This window comes from Bacillus rossius, chromosome 17 (assembly GCF_032445375.1).
Source record: "Bacillus rossius redtenbacheri isolate Brsri chromosome 17, Brsri_v3, whole genome shotgun sequence".
Lineage (NCBI taxonomy): Eukaryota > Metazoa > Arthropoda > Insecta > Phasmatodea > Bacillidae > Bacillus > Bacillus rossius.
This window is the reverse complement of record NC_086344.1, coordinates 26,458,027-26,475,794: the sequence shown is the minus strand read 5'-3', so window position 1 is coordinate 26,475,794 and position 17,768 is coordinate 26,458,027. Positions and strand designations below refer to the sequence as shown.

At 50.9% G+C, this 17,768-nt stretch overlaps 2 protein-coding genes across 4 annotated transcripts in view; both read right to left on the bottom strand.

Moving 5' to 3' along the window:
* The window catches only part of LOC134540793 (vacuolar protein sorting-associated protein 72 homolog), a 29,507-nt gene extending 23,804 nt beyond the window's left edge, over positions 1-5,703 (bottom strand). For 2 of the 3 annotated variants that reach the window (XM_063383711.1, XM_063383713.1), the window contains exon 1: positions 2,518-5,703. The gene's annotated coding sequence lies outside the window, so the exon portion shown is untranslated. Of the gene's footprint in view, positions 1-119; positions 346-2,517 lie in introns of those variants that run through there. The other variant, XM_063383712.1, reaches the window with a different exon arrangement.
* A 3,876-nt stretch (positions 5,704-9,579) lies between these two features.
* LOC134540960 (angiomotin-like) lies at positions 9,580-10,871 on the bottom strand. The gene is made up of 2 exons (XM_063384050.1): positions 9,932-10,871; positions 9,580-9,716 (listed from the first exon to the last, which is right to left on the bottom strand). The coding sequence occupies exons 1-2, from the start codon at positions 10,869-10,871 to the stop codon at positions 9,580-9,582; spliced, it is 1,077 nt and encodes a 358-aa protein (XP_063240120.1).
* Between the last annotated feature and the right edge of the window lie 6,897 nt (positions 10,872-17,768).

Sequence of the window (17,768 nt, the reverse complement as noted above, 5' to 3'; positions counted from 1 at the left end):
TATTTAGACAAACAAAATTTAATTTCAGTGTAGATCACTTTTTTCTCCAAACACTGAAACGCACAACGCATTCGACCTACAACAAATTGCCATGGTTGTGTACCAGTAAGACTACTCACCTTCTGCCATGGTAATCCCGCTTCGATTCCGTTGTCAATAAATATCTGTTTTCACTTGTGGAGAAAAAAAATGGCAGACTTGACTGTTAACCTCTGGGCATTTTCAATCCCTCCATCTACGTGTTACCTTCTCATCACAGATCGTAAGGATTAGCAGTCTTTGTTTACATAATGTTGAATACATTGTAAGCAGACATTGTTCGGAAGCCATAATATTTTAACAGAACAATTGCGAAATATTACTTAAATTTTTTTTATAGTCTATGTACTGTTTCATGATAATTCCTCTTACATTTTAAGGTTTTTAATGTTTTTATAAAGAAAATTTTTAAGAGAATTATTTATTTTTTGTTTCCCAATCTCATGCCACAATTTGTATTAAGTTTTTTTTTTTTTGCATAATAAGAACACAAAAAAGATTGTTAAAAGAAGTCTAATAAGTATTGATTTCTGTCTGGCCCTCGAAATACATTCAAAAATTATATCTGACCTCGCATAAGTAACAAAATGAAATCTGGTTCTCAAAAAGATACAAGTTGGCCATCTCTGTTCCACGGGATAGAAGTTAATTTTCCCTTTTTTGTTTCTAATTTGCTCCAAAGTGGTGCGCCAAGCCTGAAGTTTTTAACCAAAACTCCAGAAACTGTGTTGTTTCATCCCAAAGAAAAGAAAACAGACAATCATTCAGAGACTGAATATCGTTCAAATGACATATAAAAGTTTCATATTGTATATCCTTGATCCTAATACATTGAAAGATCCTGGATACAACAAAAACTGTGATGTAACAATGAATTATGATCGTATAAGCAGATCAAATAAAAATTTTAAAATTATTATTTTTTACTTCCTAACATTGTTTGTATTGTAATATTATTGTTATGTCCAGAATATTTTGATGTGCTAAAATAAAACAGCAAAGCATCATGTTCAACAGGATTAATTGTACAGGATCATTCCCTCAGGATCAAGAAATAAACTTGGATACATGATATGGAACAATTACCTAAAACACAGGTAGGTTCAAGTGCATTTTAAGATACCGGATTCCTGTTGGGTGAAAATAACAGTGGAAAAAGATGATGAAAAGATGACATCATTTTAGTAGGCAAAAGCAGTTGGATTATAGTATTGGAACAGAGTATGGAAGAAAAGGTGTTGGAAGTACTGGAGGTAAGTGTTTTAATGTTTTTGTGCTCATTTGTTTGCGATTTTAGTGGTAGTATACGACGTTTACGTGGGATTGGTGTTATGTACCTACATTTTTTTATCCACGCTATAGGTACTAAGAATATTAAAAGAATCGTAGTGAATATGTGTGCAAGTAAGTGTACTTATATCTAGTGAAGATCAAGATGATGTTTATTTGTACCAGATTGTTTTAAAGGTGCAGTGGAGAGAAAGAACATGTCGATTGAGATTGTATTCGTAAATGCACAAGTGACGGTTAGCGTTTCGCAAGATACAAAAACTACCTAAATGGAGAAATGGCAATTGGATTTAGAGTAGCCTTAATGATGCAACTGTAAGAGAAAAACTGATGGTACAGAATCACTGCAGTAAAAACAAGAAAGGTGAGGTTGAGTGGATGTGAAGTTTTTGTGATTTGTAGTTGTTTAGTAGGAATGTTGTGTTATGTGACAGTTGCATATTTAATTTAGGTGAAATATTGATTTAGGTAATCATAAAGTAGATTTAATTTCGAACTGGGTTCTTTAGGGATACTGGTATTTAATGTGGTGAAAGAGAGAGCCATTTTCGAATTTATAGGAAATGTATTCGCGGTATTGTGAAAAAGATTAAAGTCCCGACTGGTCTCTTGCATTTTGCAATACCAATTAATAATTCATTGACAGTAATAAATTATAGAAAAAATGATCACGGTATCCTGCAGTAGACTACAGTTCTACCCGGTCTGATGTATTTTGCGATACCATTTGTAATTCTATATAATTCACGGTCACGGTTCTTGTAACTTTTATTTTACAGCATCATCGAGTTTTCTCATAAATAGGACATGTTGATATGATTCATGAAACCAATGTAATTTGTATCATGTACAGAATTAGTGTCTTTGATAATGAAATTTTGGTATCGCAAAATAGACTAGTGTGGGGGAGGGGGATTATAGTGTAGTTTACGATATTGATAAAACATATTCGAAAAACGTAATATGTGAGCTATAGTGTGTTTATAGTTTCTCGAACCTCTCCCCCCCCCCCCCCCCCCCCCCCCCCCATATTCTCGCGCTTGTTCCGTAAGAATGTAAGGGTGATAATAACGTGCCACCATCTAGACGTCATTAGTATTATGGAATCGTAAAATGCACTAGTCCCCACAGGTATTGTAAACTTTAAACTGTTATTTTTCACAAATCAGTAGGAATTAAGAAACCAACCTTTCTGGGTAAATTTAGGAATGTGTGTAGTGTGTGAAAACCACAATAATTTTCCGATTTTTATCTTTCCATTCTAAACAGTTGCAATGTCCGATAATTGTTAGATTTATTATATTCTTTGTCGGATACAAAGAATGTTTACATACACATCCTAACACAACACACCAGCATAACCAACTGTTCCATAAAAAAAAACGTCAACAGTATATACAACTTTACCAAAGATAATTCCACATCTTAACACTCCCTCTCAATTACAAGTCTTATCTATTCAGTAGTGAATGACTATAAAACGGACTTGTAATTGGATTATGTATTATTTATCTTCAAGCACAGTTTGTTCCTAACCTCACAGAACTTGGTTGGTCTCAGTGGCTTGGTAAACATATCTGCAATATTTGAGTTTGAATCTACATACACAACATTCAAAACCTTCTTAGCAACAATGTCCTTAATGAAATGAAATTTGATGTCAATATGTTTTGACCTTTTAGTGTTATCATAGTTTCGCATCATATGTATTGCCCCTTGTTTTCATGACCGACAAACTCGGACAAGAGTCCCTTTAAGTAGAGGAGTTCAGCAGCTGCTGTACTTCCTGCTGCATATTCTGCTTCAGCCGAGCTCAACGCTACTGCCTGCTGTTTTTTTGCACTCCAGGACACTAGATTTCCGCAGTGAAACGAAGCCATCCCACTCATGCTCTTTCGATCCATCCTGTCACCTCCCCAATCTGCATCTGCATAGACTATAACCTTGTTATGCTCTTCTGGATGTTTTCCGTACACCAAGCTGATATCCATTGTTCCTTTTAAGTAGCGAAGCACCCTCTTTGCAGCATTCCATACAGGTCTTGTTGGACAGTCCAAAAACCGGCTTAGATATGATGTTGCGAATGTTATGTCTGGTCTAGTGGTTTGGGAGAGGTATGTTAAGCTACCTACCAGTTCTCTGAATGGAACATTTACAACTACAGTTGTGTCTCTGACTTCAATTCTTTCTTCTATTGGCGTAGGACAGGTCTTGCATTCTTCAATATTAAATCTCTCTAGCATCTTCTTGATAAGTTTACGCTGACACAATTCAACTCTGGTACCGACCCACTTTACTTCTGTTCCTACAAAACATTGCATACTCCCCATGTCTTTTGCACCAAACTCGTCTATGAGCCGTTTTGCCAGTCCTTCTGTTGTTGATCCCTCACCTATGAGTAGAATGTCGTCTACCCATATTACCAACCATACACTCTTTCCAATATATAAACACACATCTACTTTGGATCTCCTTAAACTATTCTCTTCTGTAAACTGATTAAATCTCTGGTTCCAACAACGCGGTGCTTCTTTAAGTCCGTATAGGGCACGTTGGAGTTTCAGTACCTTACTTTCTCCTTCTACTCCCTCTGGTTGTACGATATACACATCTTCATCGAGCGTACCATTTAGGAATGCAGTTGGTATATCCATTTGTTTAAATGTCCAATCCTTCTGTAGAGCGTACGAAATTGCAAGTCTAATTGTAGGCATTTTTGCAACTGGTGCATACAAAAGTCCTTTGCTGTCTCCCTGTAAGTCCCTTTGGAAACCTTTTGCCACTAGTCGAGCCTTCTTTGTTCCGTCTGGTTTTGTAGTGAAAACCCATCTTGTCTCGATTGGATTAACGTTTACTGGTAGCTCTGCTTCAACCCAAGTCTGGAACTTTTTATGTGCATCCAATTCTTTCTCTATTGCCTTTCTCCACTCATCACTCCTGTGCACTGCTTCATCATAACTCTGAGGATCATTGTCTGACATCAAGCAGTATGCCACATATAGTTCATAGTTTTCTAGATGTTTAGGTTTCCTCACTTTCCTCTTCAATTCCAATGTTGGTTCTTCTTTCTCTTCAAACCCTCGGAACATTTCGTTTTCTACTTCATCTGATGTTGTCTCTTGGTTACTGCACATATTCTTCTTTTTTACGTTCTCTTCATCTAATCTCAAATGTTGGGTATCTGCTTTTTGCTCATCTTTGAATACTATGTCGGTTTCATCAAAGGTCACATCTCTTGATATGTGTATCTTATTTAATTCCTGGTCCCACACTCTGTACCCATTAGGCGCATATCCTACCATTCTGCTTGGAGTAGCCTTGGTATCCAATTTATCTCTTTTTGGCAGTTTGATCATCCAGGCTTTGGCTCCGAAGACCTTCAGTTTTGACAGATCATTTTTACCCAAGTATATGTCTGCTGGAATATTTCCTCCTAGAGCAGCTGTGGGTGACCGATTCAGCTGATACGCAGCTGTGCGAATCGCTTCACCCCACAAGAGCTTTGGCAATCCTGTTTCAGCAAACATGGTCCTAACCTTATCCATCAAGGTCCTGTTCATTCTTTCACTAGTGCCGTTCATCTGTGGTGAGTACGGTGCGGTATATTCTAATGTAACACCCTTCTCAGCACAGAATGCCTTCAGTTTCCCAGACATAAATTCTCCTCCATTGTCACATCTCACTCTAGCAGTGCAGTTTGTTCCAAAGCGAGATTCTAGGTGTCTAACGTAACTTATCACATTTTCTGCAGCTTCTGCCTTTGTCTTGAGTAAATAAACTACACAAAAATGTGAGAAATCATCAGTTATGGTCTGATAATACTGTTCACCGTTTATAGTTTGTGTGGACATTGGCCCTCCAATATCTGTGTGCAGAAGCTCTCCAATGTGGGAGGATTTTGGTGAAAAGCTCTTATGGAAAGGTTGTCTATTAGCCTTTCCTTGCCTACATGCATCACAAACCTTACTTGATGTGGGTAATCCCATTTGTTTCAAACCCTTATGGTTTAAATGTCCAAGTCTCTTATGCCACAAATCACCTTCCTCTGCTACTGAGCACACACCCTCTATAGGCCTACACGGTGAGAACTTAGCAACATATAGTTTTCCCAGTGTACCACACTCCAATATAAGCCCATTGTTGTCCATTATCTCTGCCCTATTAGCCTTGAAAATTACTTGCTTACCAGAACATACCAACCTCTTGACAGACAATAGATTTAGCTTAAGGTTGGGTACAATGAGTGCTTCTAATTTTATTTTCTGTTCATCATTCCAGAGCCTAACTATCCCTTTCTGTTTTGCTATTAACTCTTCACCATTTGCCACCCTTATTCTGACAGGTAGCTCCAGGTCTTCCACATCTGTCATAAAGTCTTTTATATCACAAGTGACCAAATGGTCTAAACACCCAGAGTCAAGAACAAACCTTATCTCTTGTAGCTCACCTCCTTGACCAACACACACTGACTCTTCTGTTCCTGCAGTTGCGATAAATGTAACCTCACTTTGGTCATTGCAGGTGTAACTTGAGTTATTTCCATATCCAGAAGCACGAAAGTTTTTTTGCCTTGCCCTCTCGAGCTCCTGCCAGACCAGTCATTGTTCCCTTCTCTACCTGAGTGATTATTTCTTACCTTAGGACAGTCTGCAATCAGATGCCTAGGATCACCACACCCATAACATTTTCTGGTTGGTCTGTTTCCTGCAACAAATGAAGTGTTTTCCACACGATCCACATCTGTTTGTATGTGATTTTGTTTCAATTCTGCATCCAAAAGTCTTGACTTGACAAAGTCCAAGGTTAGATCTGTGTCTAATGTTTCTAACACTGTGATTATGTTGTCATAGCGTTCAGGTAGGGTTAGGAGCAAATGGCAAACTTTATCATCCTGTTCCATTTTCGATCCCATTGCCTCGAGATCGTATACCAGGTCATCAAATTTATTGAAGTGTTCCTGTAAAGTTGTTGTGCACTTCAGAGTCAGTAGTTTCTTTCGCACTAGTAACTTTGAAATCGCACTCTTCCTTTCAAAAACACTGCTCAAAGCTTTGAGCATATCCCTAGCCGACACTGCTTCCCGCACATATTCTATGTGGCGGTCTGTAATACAATTGATAATAATGTTTCTTGCTTTCCTATCTTCTAGTTTCGCCTTTTTCAACTCTTCTCCTGTCAAATCTTCTAGCTTCTCTCTTCCATCCACGACCCGTCGAACCTCTTTTTCGTCTAGTAGCAGCAACACACGAAATTTCCAATTTTTAAAGTTTGTATCTGATAATTGTGGATACTGTGTCGACAAACTCGTAGCCATGATTGCACAAATCAAACTTGCCAAGATTATCTTCCTACCATGGTACACTATTTCATTCCTGTATGTTACTATCTCGTTATTTCACTGTACACATATTTGCCTGAACACAGTGGCACTTCTTCTGGGCCCATAACCTGTTAGATTTATTATATTCTTTGTCGGATACAAAGAATGTTTACATACACATCCTAACACAACACACCAGCATAACCAACTGTTCCATAAAAAAAAACGTCAACAGTATATACAACTTTACCATAGATAATTCCACATCTTAACAATAATTACTGAATATATATATATATATATATATATCGTAACTTTAGGCCTTGGAATAAAGTGTAATCAAAATCAAAATGTACTGTTTATATTCATACGTTAGTTTGGCTTTAACCATTTATTCCGTCTCCTTTCTTATTTCATCTAATTCCATCTGCTCTTCGTTGGAAATTTCATATAGAAATATATATATATATATCGGGTTTCTGAAGCAGCTTGATAGAAAAATGTCAGGACAGGCTGTCATTGTTGAGGGAGGATAGGTGGGTGATAGTGGCAGGGGACCTAACCATGCCAGGGGTGGTGTGGGAGCAAGGACCAGAGGAAATGGGGGTGAGGGAGCAAAGATGGGCAACCCAACTGGTAAATAGTGGACTGGAGCAGGTGGTGGGGGAGAACACCAGGATGAGGAATGGTGGAGAACAAGGGGAATCTGGGAACCTGCTAGATGTGGTCCTGGTGAGGCCCGTAGAGATAGTAGTAGGCGCTACGGTAATGGAGGGCATCAGCGACCACAAAATCCCGGTGGTGGAGATAGATATGGGATGGAGGGAGGTGAAGGAAAGTAGGCAGGAAGCGGTAAGACAGTGGAGCAGGGCGGATAGAGTGGGGGCGGAGGCATTCCTTAAAATGGAGTTCTGTAGGTGGGAAGGGATTGCAGAACTGGAAGGGAAGTGGGAGGCTTTGAGGGGCATATTGGAGTGAATGTTGGAGTGCTTCGTACCCCAAAGGAGGGTAGGAAGGGGAGGCGACCCGCCCTACTATGGACGGGAGGTAAAGGTGTTACAGAGAAAGTGCAGGAGGCTCCACGCAAGAGCCAAGAAGCGAGGTGGGGAGGGGCTAAACACAGAAATGAAGGAGCTGGCGAAGGAACTGGGAAAGAAAACTAGGGAAGCAAGGGATGTGTACATCGAAAGGTTGATGGAGAAAGGGGGGCGGGGAAACTAGGCGGATCTGTACAGATATGTTACGAGCGTAAAGGGGGAGAAGGGACTACCAGTATTAAAGGGGAGAGAAGAGCAAGAGTGTGTGAGTGACCTGGAAAAGGCTCGTTTGTTGCAGGAGCAATACTTATCGGTTTTTGTAAACGGAGGAGTATGGTGTGGAGCACAAGGGGAGAAGTCAGGGGGAGAGGGAGGGTTGGAAATAAAGATGGATGATGTATTAAGGTAGTTGAGGAGACTGAATGTGAGGAAGGTGGTTGGGCCAGATGGGATAGGAAACATGCACCTCAAGCTGGGAGGGAAGGTGATCGGGAAGTACCTGCAAGTACTGTATGCACAGTCACTGGATGAGGGACATCTGCTGAGGCAGTGGAAAGAGGCTGTGGTAGTGCCCATCTATAAAGGCTCTATAAAGGGAGTGGAAATAAGGCACACCTGGCAAACTATAGGCCAGTCAGCTTGACGTCAAATGTAGGCAAGGTGATGGAGAGGCTGGTAGTGAGGTATATAGTAGAAAGGGTGGAGGAACGGGACTGGATGGATGAAAGGCAGCATGGCTTCCAGAGGGGTTACTCCTGTGAAATGCAGATGGCGGGGCTGCTGGAGGACTTGATGGAGGCAGTGGATGAGGGAAAGCAGGTAGACGCTATTTTTATAGATTTTGAGAAGGCGTTCGACAGGGTGCCACACAGGAGGGTGATGGAAAAGGTGGAGGGGTTGATAGAGGACAGGAGGGTGGTAAATTGGACAGGGGACTTCTTGAGGGACAGGATCCAGCGAGTAAGAGTGGGTAAGGAATGGTCAGAAGAGGGAAATGTGACGTCAGGGGTACCACAGGGAAGTGTCATGCCCTGCTCTTCCTGATCATGATGAATGATGTAGGGGAGGGGTTGAAAAGTAGGCTACGGTTGTTTGCGGACGATTGTGTGCTCTATGAAACTCCAGGACCTCGCGAACAGTATCACCAATAGACGCCTCGGCCTCCGGGGCGGCACGTCGTCCGGCGGACGCAGCAGGAGCACCAGACAGGGCAGCAGCAAAGGAGGTGCCAGGGACGCGCAGACCGCACGTGAAGGAGGCGGGCGGAGGCGCCGCCGGGGCACGGCGAGCGGCCACCTCACGACGCTTCTCCAAGGAGGCCAGCTTCTGGACACGAGAGGGGCACCGTGAGAAGTTGGCAGGATGGGCCCCCCACAATTGCAACTAGTGGCAGAGTCGGTGGTAGGCCGAGGGCAGTCAGGAGCATTGTGCGCCCCACCGCAGCGGACACAGCGGGGGGCTTCGTCACAATTGTGAGTGGTGTGTCAGTACTCCTGACAACGGAAGCACTGAACAAGGCGACCGCCGCCGCGGAACGGCTCCACCAGAACACCGACACCGCAGAGGTTGGTCAGTTTGAAGCGCAGCATGGAGGGACGAGGTGCCCTGAAGCACGACCAGAAACAACGGCAGCGGTTCCGGGAAATCCTGACGGGTCTGCAGACGCACCACTGAGTTATGCAAAATACCCTTCTCGGTGAGAGCTTCGGAAATGTCCTCAGTGGGCGTGTCAATGTGGAGATGGCGAAGAATGACCCGGGAATTGCTGTCCTCAGCACAAGTCCACGTGTGGAAGCTGACACCCGTCGCACGGAGGTGCTGCGTCATGCGGAAGTGGTCCTCCCTGTTGGCCATCTGATAGGTGGACATGTTGCTGTAGTGCGTGGCCTTAAACTACGCCTTGAACATGGAGCGCAGATCAGCCATGTCCTTGATCGCAGAGGGGGAGAGACCACCCTTGCACACGATCAGCGGTGGCTTCTGAGAACAAGCCAAAGAGGGCGCCGCGGCGCCGAAGGCTGATCCTGAGACTGCGCCGAACACAGAGGCATGTGCGAGGGGCCGGCAGCAGGAGCAGAAGGACAGCTGCCACTGCGATAGGCGGGCGGCCGGGACCGGCGCGCCATGCCACGTGACCGTGAGGAGGCAACAGCACTGCATTCCCTGGAGGAGGCACCAGAACGAGCGGAAGAGGACCGGGAGACTCCAAAAAACTTGACCCGCTGTTGTTTCGGGCGAGCCACACGGGTCCACTCGTCCGAGTCGTCACACCAGGCATCGGCACCAGTGCGCTTTCCCAGGCGTCCCTCGACGACGTCCATCGGACCAGCAGGCGGCGCAAGCAGGGCGTTCGTGTACGGGTACGCGGGCGCAGGCGGCGGTGCCATCACAACACCAGGCACAGACGGCAGAGATGGCGGTGGGGCCGACAGAGATGGCGCCACCACAGCAGGAGCAGCATCTGACGGAGCAGGAGAAGGCACAGCAGGTGGCGGCATCGTCATATGCGGCAGAAGAGTCGGCACGGCAGAGTGGACCATGACCAGAGGCAAAGAAAGGTCGGGACCAGGAAGGCCGTGAGACTCAACCAGGTCCCGAGAAGCAGCATAAGGCGAGTTCGAGGCAGGCAGGATCTGAGAACCAGGCAGGTCCGAAGCTGTGGAGGCGGGGCCACTCGCAAACGGCGGAGCCACACGGGAGGACATCGCAGCAGCAGACATCCGCGACGAACAGACAGTAGTAGTGGTCGTGTTAGTGGTCAGAGTGACGGTGGGCGACGATGCTGCCATGAAGAACGCCGCATCCCCTTCCAGCACGGCAGAAGACAGCGCGCCCTCAGAGTCATCCAGAGAGGAAGAGGACCCGGCGAGGCAGCGGTCAGGAGAGCTGCCAGAGGCCTGACTCAGTGAGTGACGCGGCGGCGGCACCAGATGAGGACGGGTGGGGCAGCGGCCGTGCCCCGCATCAGAGGCAGAGACAGGAACAGAGGACACCTCCCTGGAGCGCGACAGCCCTCGGCTCCGGCGCGCGGTCTGGGAGCGCTGAGAACTAGGCTGCGAGAGAGAATCCTCGTCAGACAGAACGGCATAGCAGTTGCTGGTGGGCAGCAGGAAGGAAGGCGCTGAGTCGGGGATCGACGCAGGCGACTGTGCAGCAGGATGTCGGCGGTGTGAACGATCAGCCATAATGAATTAACGAGCAGCGACGGAGAACAGCACACCATGAAAAACAGTGACAAATAACAGCAAAAAAGACAACAAGACAAGAAAAACACAACAAGGCAGAACAGCAAACACCAAAAACACTAACCACGAAAGGGCAGACAGCAACAAGAACAAAAAGGAAAAAGTCAGATTTACGCACAAAACAGTCAACAGCAAAACCACAAGAAGTACACAAAATCGCTACCAGGTGGCAGACAGCAACAAGAAAAGGACGAAAAAATGCAGTTGTACACACAAAATCAGCAAGAGTAAAATAGCAAGCAGTTCCGAAAGGCGCCACCAGACGGCAGACAGCGACGAGAAAAATGCGAAAATGTTCGATTTTACACACCAGAGCAGCAAGAGTTAAACCTCGAGCAGTTCCGAATTTCACCACCAGGCGGCAGACAGCAACAACAGGAATAGAGTTTCTATATAGGTAACTCTAACAGGAAAACGAAAGTGTGCCACTTTACACACATTTGCGTGAAAGCGTTAAACCTCGTGCAGTTTCAAAGTTCGCCACCAGGTAGCAGGCAGTAAAAATACTTGGGCACGCGCAGGCAAACAACGCTGCCAAACAGACAGGAAAGCAGGCGATGGAATTGAACGTCACGAGGCGGCAGGCAGCAGAAAGAGCAGGCCGCGCGCAGACATGCAGCATGACGGAGGAAAAATAACAGCAAAAATTGTAAAGTGACGAAGCTAAGGAGCAACGCGCATTAAGTCCAGAATGCGGCGAAATTGACGCATGGCAATCAGCAGGAGTAGAGCTTGAAGTTCCGCGAAGAGTTTCTAGGTGGCAGCACGGTACGGAGACAGTGCTGCTGCGCGGTGGTGGAGGGCGGAACTCGGTGTAAAATAACTGGAATCGGCGAGTGCGGATAGGGATGCAAACGATACATCGATGTTTTCAAAACATCGATGTATCGTTCATGAAACATCGATGTTAGCATCGATGTTTTGAAGAGCGATATATCGCCGATGCATCGACGAAAAAGTCCAAAACATCGACATCGTTCATCATTAAAATTACCCTGGTTTTTGTATAATATTTTGGCTATCATTTCATGAGTATTTATTGAATATATATAAAAAAACATTACGATACATTTAGTTTTTAAGATACAATTTTTTAACTATCTATACTTTGCCGTCGTCCGGGGTCTCGGGCTCGAGTCCCGGTGTGGCTCCTAGTGGGAAAAGGCGGTTCTTGCTACGTATTGTCCGGGTGGGCGCCAGACTAGCTCGGTTCTAGTCGTGAGTTTGGGGGTCGTGGATGTATGTGCCCCTGCGTGGCCCACTAGGGCCGGCGGCGGTGTTGCGTGAGATGATTTTAAATAAGAGGCGTGGAGTTGAGGTGGTGGTGTCGTACCTTTTATTCATAGGAACGAGTCGTACACAATACAACACTCTACAGAGGTCCCCGGGGGGGGTTTACTCGTTATTCCGTGGCGCCGTATGGTTTGTGTTCCGCGTTACGTGGCCTCGGACGCTGCTACGTCTCATACGTCTCACTGGTTACACAGGTAACGTAATTTCGTAACACAAAGGCGGGACACAAAATACACTGAATTAAGGGGGTGCGCACAAGTTACGTTGCACTCGTTACTCGGGTAACGTAAGTTAGCAATACAAAGTACGGGACACAAAAATACACTGAATTAAGGGGGCGCGCACAAATTACGTGGCACTCGTTACTCGGGTAACGTAAGTTAGCAATACAAAATACGGGATACAAAAATACACTGAATTAAGGGGGTGGACGATTGGAGACGGCCAATCCCGTATGCAAATGTCTCGGCGCGGGTGTTGTGCCCACTGTGGTAAAACACGCACCGCAATTAAGTTTGTCCAAGTTCCCTTGCGGGTTTGTGGTCAGCGCCGTGCGCGTGACCTTAAATAAAGTTCGGTAAGTTGCGGGAGGCGGCCCGTGCCGTATACTGAAGAGCAGCCCCGCTGACCAAGTGTGGTGCGGGGTGTCTTTAAATTGATGCGGCCGGATTAGGTCCTGGACCGAAAAAAGGGACCGGGCACTCACGGAGAGGTTAAGTAATAAAAGGGGTTCTGTTAATTAGTGACTATATTTACCGGACGTTACTTTCGATGTAGACAAAGGATGTTGCCTCTCCGTGGGACGTAGGTCCGCCCCGGTCCGTGAGCTGCGCTGAACTGCCGAACTGGCATGGCGTCCGAGGGAGGCTCGGCCTCTCTCGCGCCAGGCGTGACCTCATTACGCTAGACTCCAAACGGGTGTGTCTGGAAGAGATTTTATTGTCGCTAAAATCCTAATTTAATGTTTTAGGAGGAATGGGTACGGTTCTTCTCTTGTCTACTCAGGTTTCCGCGGCTTTGTCTTTGATTGCTGTTCGGGTCGCCTGACTCGGGTGGGCCATGGCCAGGGGTGTGTTCCGTTAGCGGGAGCGTATACTGGCGGGTGCAGGTCGGGCTCTGGGGTGGTCGTCGGCCAGACGACGTCAAACGCCCCCCCCCCCCTGTGAAGCCCGACCTTGCGCCGCTTATGGTCCCGCTAACATGGGGCCACCCCTAGCTCCGGCCACTCCATCCCGGCGTGGTTCGCGGCTCAGCAGCTGGTTGGCTCCGCGTACTGGACCTGGTGATCAAGGCCGACTGGGCCAGCGTGCGCGCCGCCCCGGTTGCCGTCGTGGCAGGCGTGCCGGGGGCGGCGTCGTGGCGCCTGGGTGGGGTCAGCGGCTGATAGGGTCAGCGCACTGGACCTGGTGAACGTGGCCGACTGGGCCAACGTTTGCGCCGCCCCGGTTGCCGTCGTGGCAGACGTGCCGGGGGCGGCGTCGTGGCGCCTGTGCGGGGTCAGCGGCTGATAGGGTCAGCGCACTGGACCTGGTGAACGTGGCCGACTGGGCCAACGTGCGCGCCGCCCCGGTTGCCGTCGTGGCAGGCGTGCCGGGGGCGGCGTCGTGGCGCCTGGGTGGGGTCAGCGGCTGATAGGGTCAGCGCACTGGACCTGGTGAACGTGGCCGACTGGGCCAACGTGCGCGCCGCCCCGGTTGCCGTCGTGGCAGACGTGCCGGGGGCGGCGTCGTGGCGCCTGGGCGGGGTCAGCGGCTGATAGGGTCAGCGCACTGGACCTGGTGAACGTGGCCGACTGGGCCAGCGTGCGCGCCGCCCCGGTTGCCGTCGTGGCAGGCGTGCCGGGGGCGGCGTCGTGGCGCCTCCTAGCTCCGGCAACAGCTCCACCCGGGTGGCGCTCTCGGTGGCCGCAGTTGGTAGGGCCCGAGCACCTGTCCCGGGTCGTCCCACGCCGAACATCCGGGTGCTGGCCTGTTGACATTGGCCCTCAGCGTCTGGTACGGCGTGGATGGGTACAGCCTCCTCTCCCGTTCCGGTGTACCGGGCGGGTTTGGAGTAGAGGCCTCCTCGTCCCCGTCGTCCAGTTCCATCATCATGAGGGTGGTGTCGGCGTGGTCGTTGTGCGGTTGTGCCCTAAGCACCTCCCCGGACTCGTTCTCGGGGGGTGACAGTGGTTCCGAGTGTGGCTGCGGTGTCTCGCAGCGTGCAGCGGTGCGGTGGTGGCCAGGGTGCCGGCCGGCAGGGGCGGCGGCGACCAAGGTCAGGTGGCTCTCGGTAGGCGGGCTGCAAGCGCGGGCGGCGCTCGGCACGGCCCGGCTCAGCCTTGCCGACATGCGGGCGTTTCGCGGCCCGTCGTGCCAGACGGATGACAGGTGTCATCGGCCGAGTGGCGGTCACGTGCGGTGGGGGGGCGGTCGGGCGTCCAGGTGCCGTGGCGTCGACCTGCATTGCGTCAGGCAGATGCAGGGAGCTCAGGCGACCCGGTAGCCGCGGTGACGTCACGGTGTGGCGTCGTGGCGCCTCTTGAGGGCGGAGCGCGCGTCGCCTCGGCAGCTGCTGTGCCAGGCCGGCCGAGGGGCGGCGTCGTGGCGCCTCTTGAGGGCAGAGTGCGCGTCGCCTCGGTGGCTGCTGTGGCAGACTGTCCGAGGGGCGGTGTCCTGGCGCCTCTTGAGGGCAGAGTGCGCGTCGCCTCGGTGGCTGCTGTGGCAGGCTGTCCGAGGGGCGGCGTCGTGGCGCCTCTTGAGGGCAGAGTGCGCGTCGCCTCGGTAGTTGCTGTGGCAGGCTGTCCGAGGGGCGGCGTCGTGGCGCCTCTTGAGGGCAGTGTGCGCGTCGCCTCGGCAGCTGCTGTGGCAGGCTGTCCGAGGGGCGGCGTCGTGGCACCTCTTGAGGGCAGATTGCGCGTCGCCTCGGTGGCTGCTGTGGCAGGCTGTCCGAGGGGCGGCGTCGTGGCGCCTCTTGAGGGCAGTGTGCGCGTCGCCTCGGCAGCTGCTGTGGCAGGCGGTCCGAGGGGCGGCGTCGTGGCGCCTCTTGAGGGCAGAGTGCGCGTCGCCTCGGCAGCTGCTGTGGCAGGCCGGCCGAGGGGCGGCGTCGTGGCGCCTCCTGAGGGCAGAGTGCGCGTCGCCTCGGCAGCTGCTGTGGCAGGCCGGCCGAGGGGCAGCGTCGTGGCGCCTCTTGAGGGCAGATTGCGCGTCGCCTCGGTGGCTGCTGTGGCAGGCTGGCCGAGGGGCGGCGTCGTGGCGCCTTTTGAGGGCAGTGTGCGCGTCGCCTCGGCAGCTGCTGTGGCAGGCTGTCCGAGGGGCGGCGTCGTGGCGCCTCTTGAGGGCAGATTGCGCGTCGCCTCGGTGGCTGCTGTGGCAGGCCGGCCGAGGGGCGGCGTCGTGGCGCCTCTAGCGTTTTTGATGTTTCAGGCGGTGCCGAAGACGGCGTCGACGTCGATGTCGTGCGCGTCTGTCTCGTTTTGGTGGGCTCCATCCCCTGTGCCTCGAAGCCAGGCGGGCACCGCGGGGCGAGTCCCGGTGGCGGGGCCTCGCACAGGCGTCTCGGCGTCGTGGCCCTGGGCATTCCGTTTTCCAGCGTCCCTTTTGAGACCGCGCGCTCATGTGGCAGTGACGACGGTTGCATGTAATTGAAGCTAGGCGGTGGCGACGGTGTGGCGCGACGTGTCGGTGCCGAGTCTGGTGGCGTCCCGGATGAGGCGTGTGTCGTAGACGACGCGGGTTGCGTCGGAACGGTCCTTCGCGGCACTGTGACAGTGGTCAGGTGCGGTGGCGAGGCCATCCCGGCGTCGTGAGGTGTCTCCGACACGCTGCGGATTCGGGTCGTCGTGGCAGACTGCGGTGGGACGGTCGGCGTCGTGCGTCGTTCGGTCGGCTTTGGCGGGTCAAGCGTCGTCGCAGTCATGTTGAGTGGCGTCAGGTCTGCGAGGGGTGTTGAGGCTGGTGGCGTTGGGCCCGGAGGCGGAGGGAGCAGGATTGGCGGCGAGAGGGTGACGAGCGTCGGCGTCGGGACGGAAGGCGTCCTTGGTGAGGCGTAGTGCGTCGGCGTGAGTGGCGTCAGGTTGATGTAGCGTGGTCTCGCTGGTGACGGTGTTTCCGGACTTGGGTCGGGAGGCGTCTGTCTACGAGGGATGCCGAGGTTGGTGGCTCCGGGACAGGAGGCGATGGGAGCGGGATTGTTGGCGGCATGATGAAGGTCGTCGGTGTCGGGACGGTTGTACGTGACGGTGCGGATGTCGTCGGGGCATGAGTTCGTGATACGTCTTGCGTCTGCGTGAGTGTCGGCGTCGGGACGGTTGTACGTGACGGTGCGGATGTCGTCGGGGCGTGAGTTCGTGATACGTCTTGCGTCTGCGTGAGTGGCGTCTCGATGTCGTGAATTGTCGCGGCGTATCGTAGGGGAGGAATTAGTAGCGCTGCTCCCGAATACTGCACTTGGGTGGCTCGTCCTGCGGTACATCGCGCGCACGTGAACGTGAAGGACTCGCGCCTCAAAGTACCTTCACGCTCGTTGGTGCAGTCACGATGCCATAGGTCGGTACACTCGTCGCAGTGGTAGCCCATGCTACTTCCTCCAGGACACGACCGGCTTCCACACATCGTCATCCCGTATGTGCGATACTCTTGACAATAGCCACACTCGTACCCCGCGGCGATCCTGCCGTTTAAGTACCATCTCGGGTAGAGGTGGTAACACCCACTGCATTCGTCTGCATCCATCTCTTGTTATCGTGCGTGTTCAGCTGTGTCGAGTCGTGTTTTTCACTCGTGGCTCTGTGCGCGCTGTGCAAGTCTGCGCGCAGGGTCGCGCTCGCCGGCTAGGCAGGTGCCCGGACAGCCGCACAAAACAGAGGCCGAGAATGGCCGCGGCATGGGCGGGGGTGCGGATGGGCGTGTGAGGCGATGGCCGAGAGCGCCCGGACAGCCGCACAAAGAGGAGGCGAAAACGGTCCGCGCGGGGTGGGGGTGGTGACGTCGCTCCGTTGCTCGCCTCGCCGTGATGACGTGTGGAGGTGGGGGTGGTTGGAGTGTCCTTTGTCCGCTCGCCTCGTCGCGCCGGTCTGTCTGGCCTTCGACCCTTCCTGTGTCCAAAATGGCCGTTTCGTGTCTCCGCTGTCGCCTGTTGGTGAATTTATCTCGAAAATGTCCAGGAGGTGGAGAAAAAAAAATTTTCACGTTATTTTCTGCCCCACGCAGCGGGCGCCAAATGCCGTCGTCCGGGGTCTCGGGCTCGAGTCCCGGTGTGGCTCCTAGTGGGAAAAGGCGGTTCTTGCTACGTATTGTCCGGGTGGGCGCCAGACTAGCTCGGTTCTAGTCGTGAGTTTGGGGGTCGTGGATGTATGTGCCCCTGCGTGGCCCACTAGGGCCAGCGGCGGTGTTGCGTGAGATGATTTTAAATAAGAGGCGTGGAGTTGAGGTGGTGGTGTCGTACCTTTTATTCATAGGAACGAGTCGTACACAATACAACACTCTACAGAGGTCCCCGGGGGGGGTTTACTCGTTATTCCGTGGCGCCGTATGGTTTGTGTTCCGCGTTACGTGGCCTCGGACG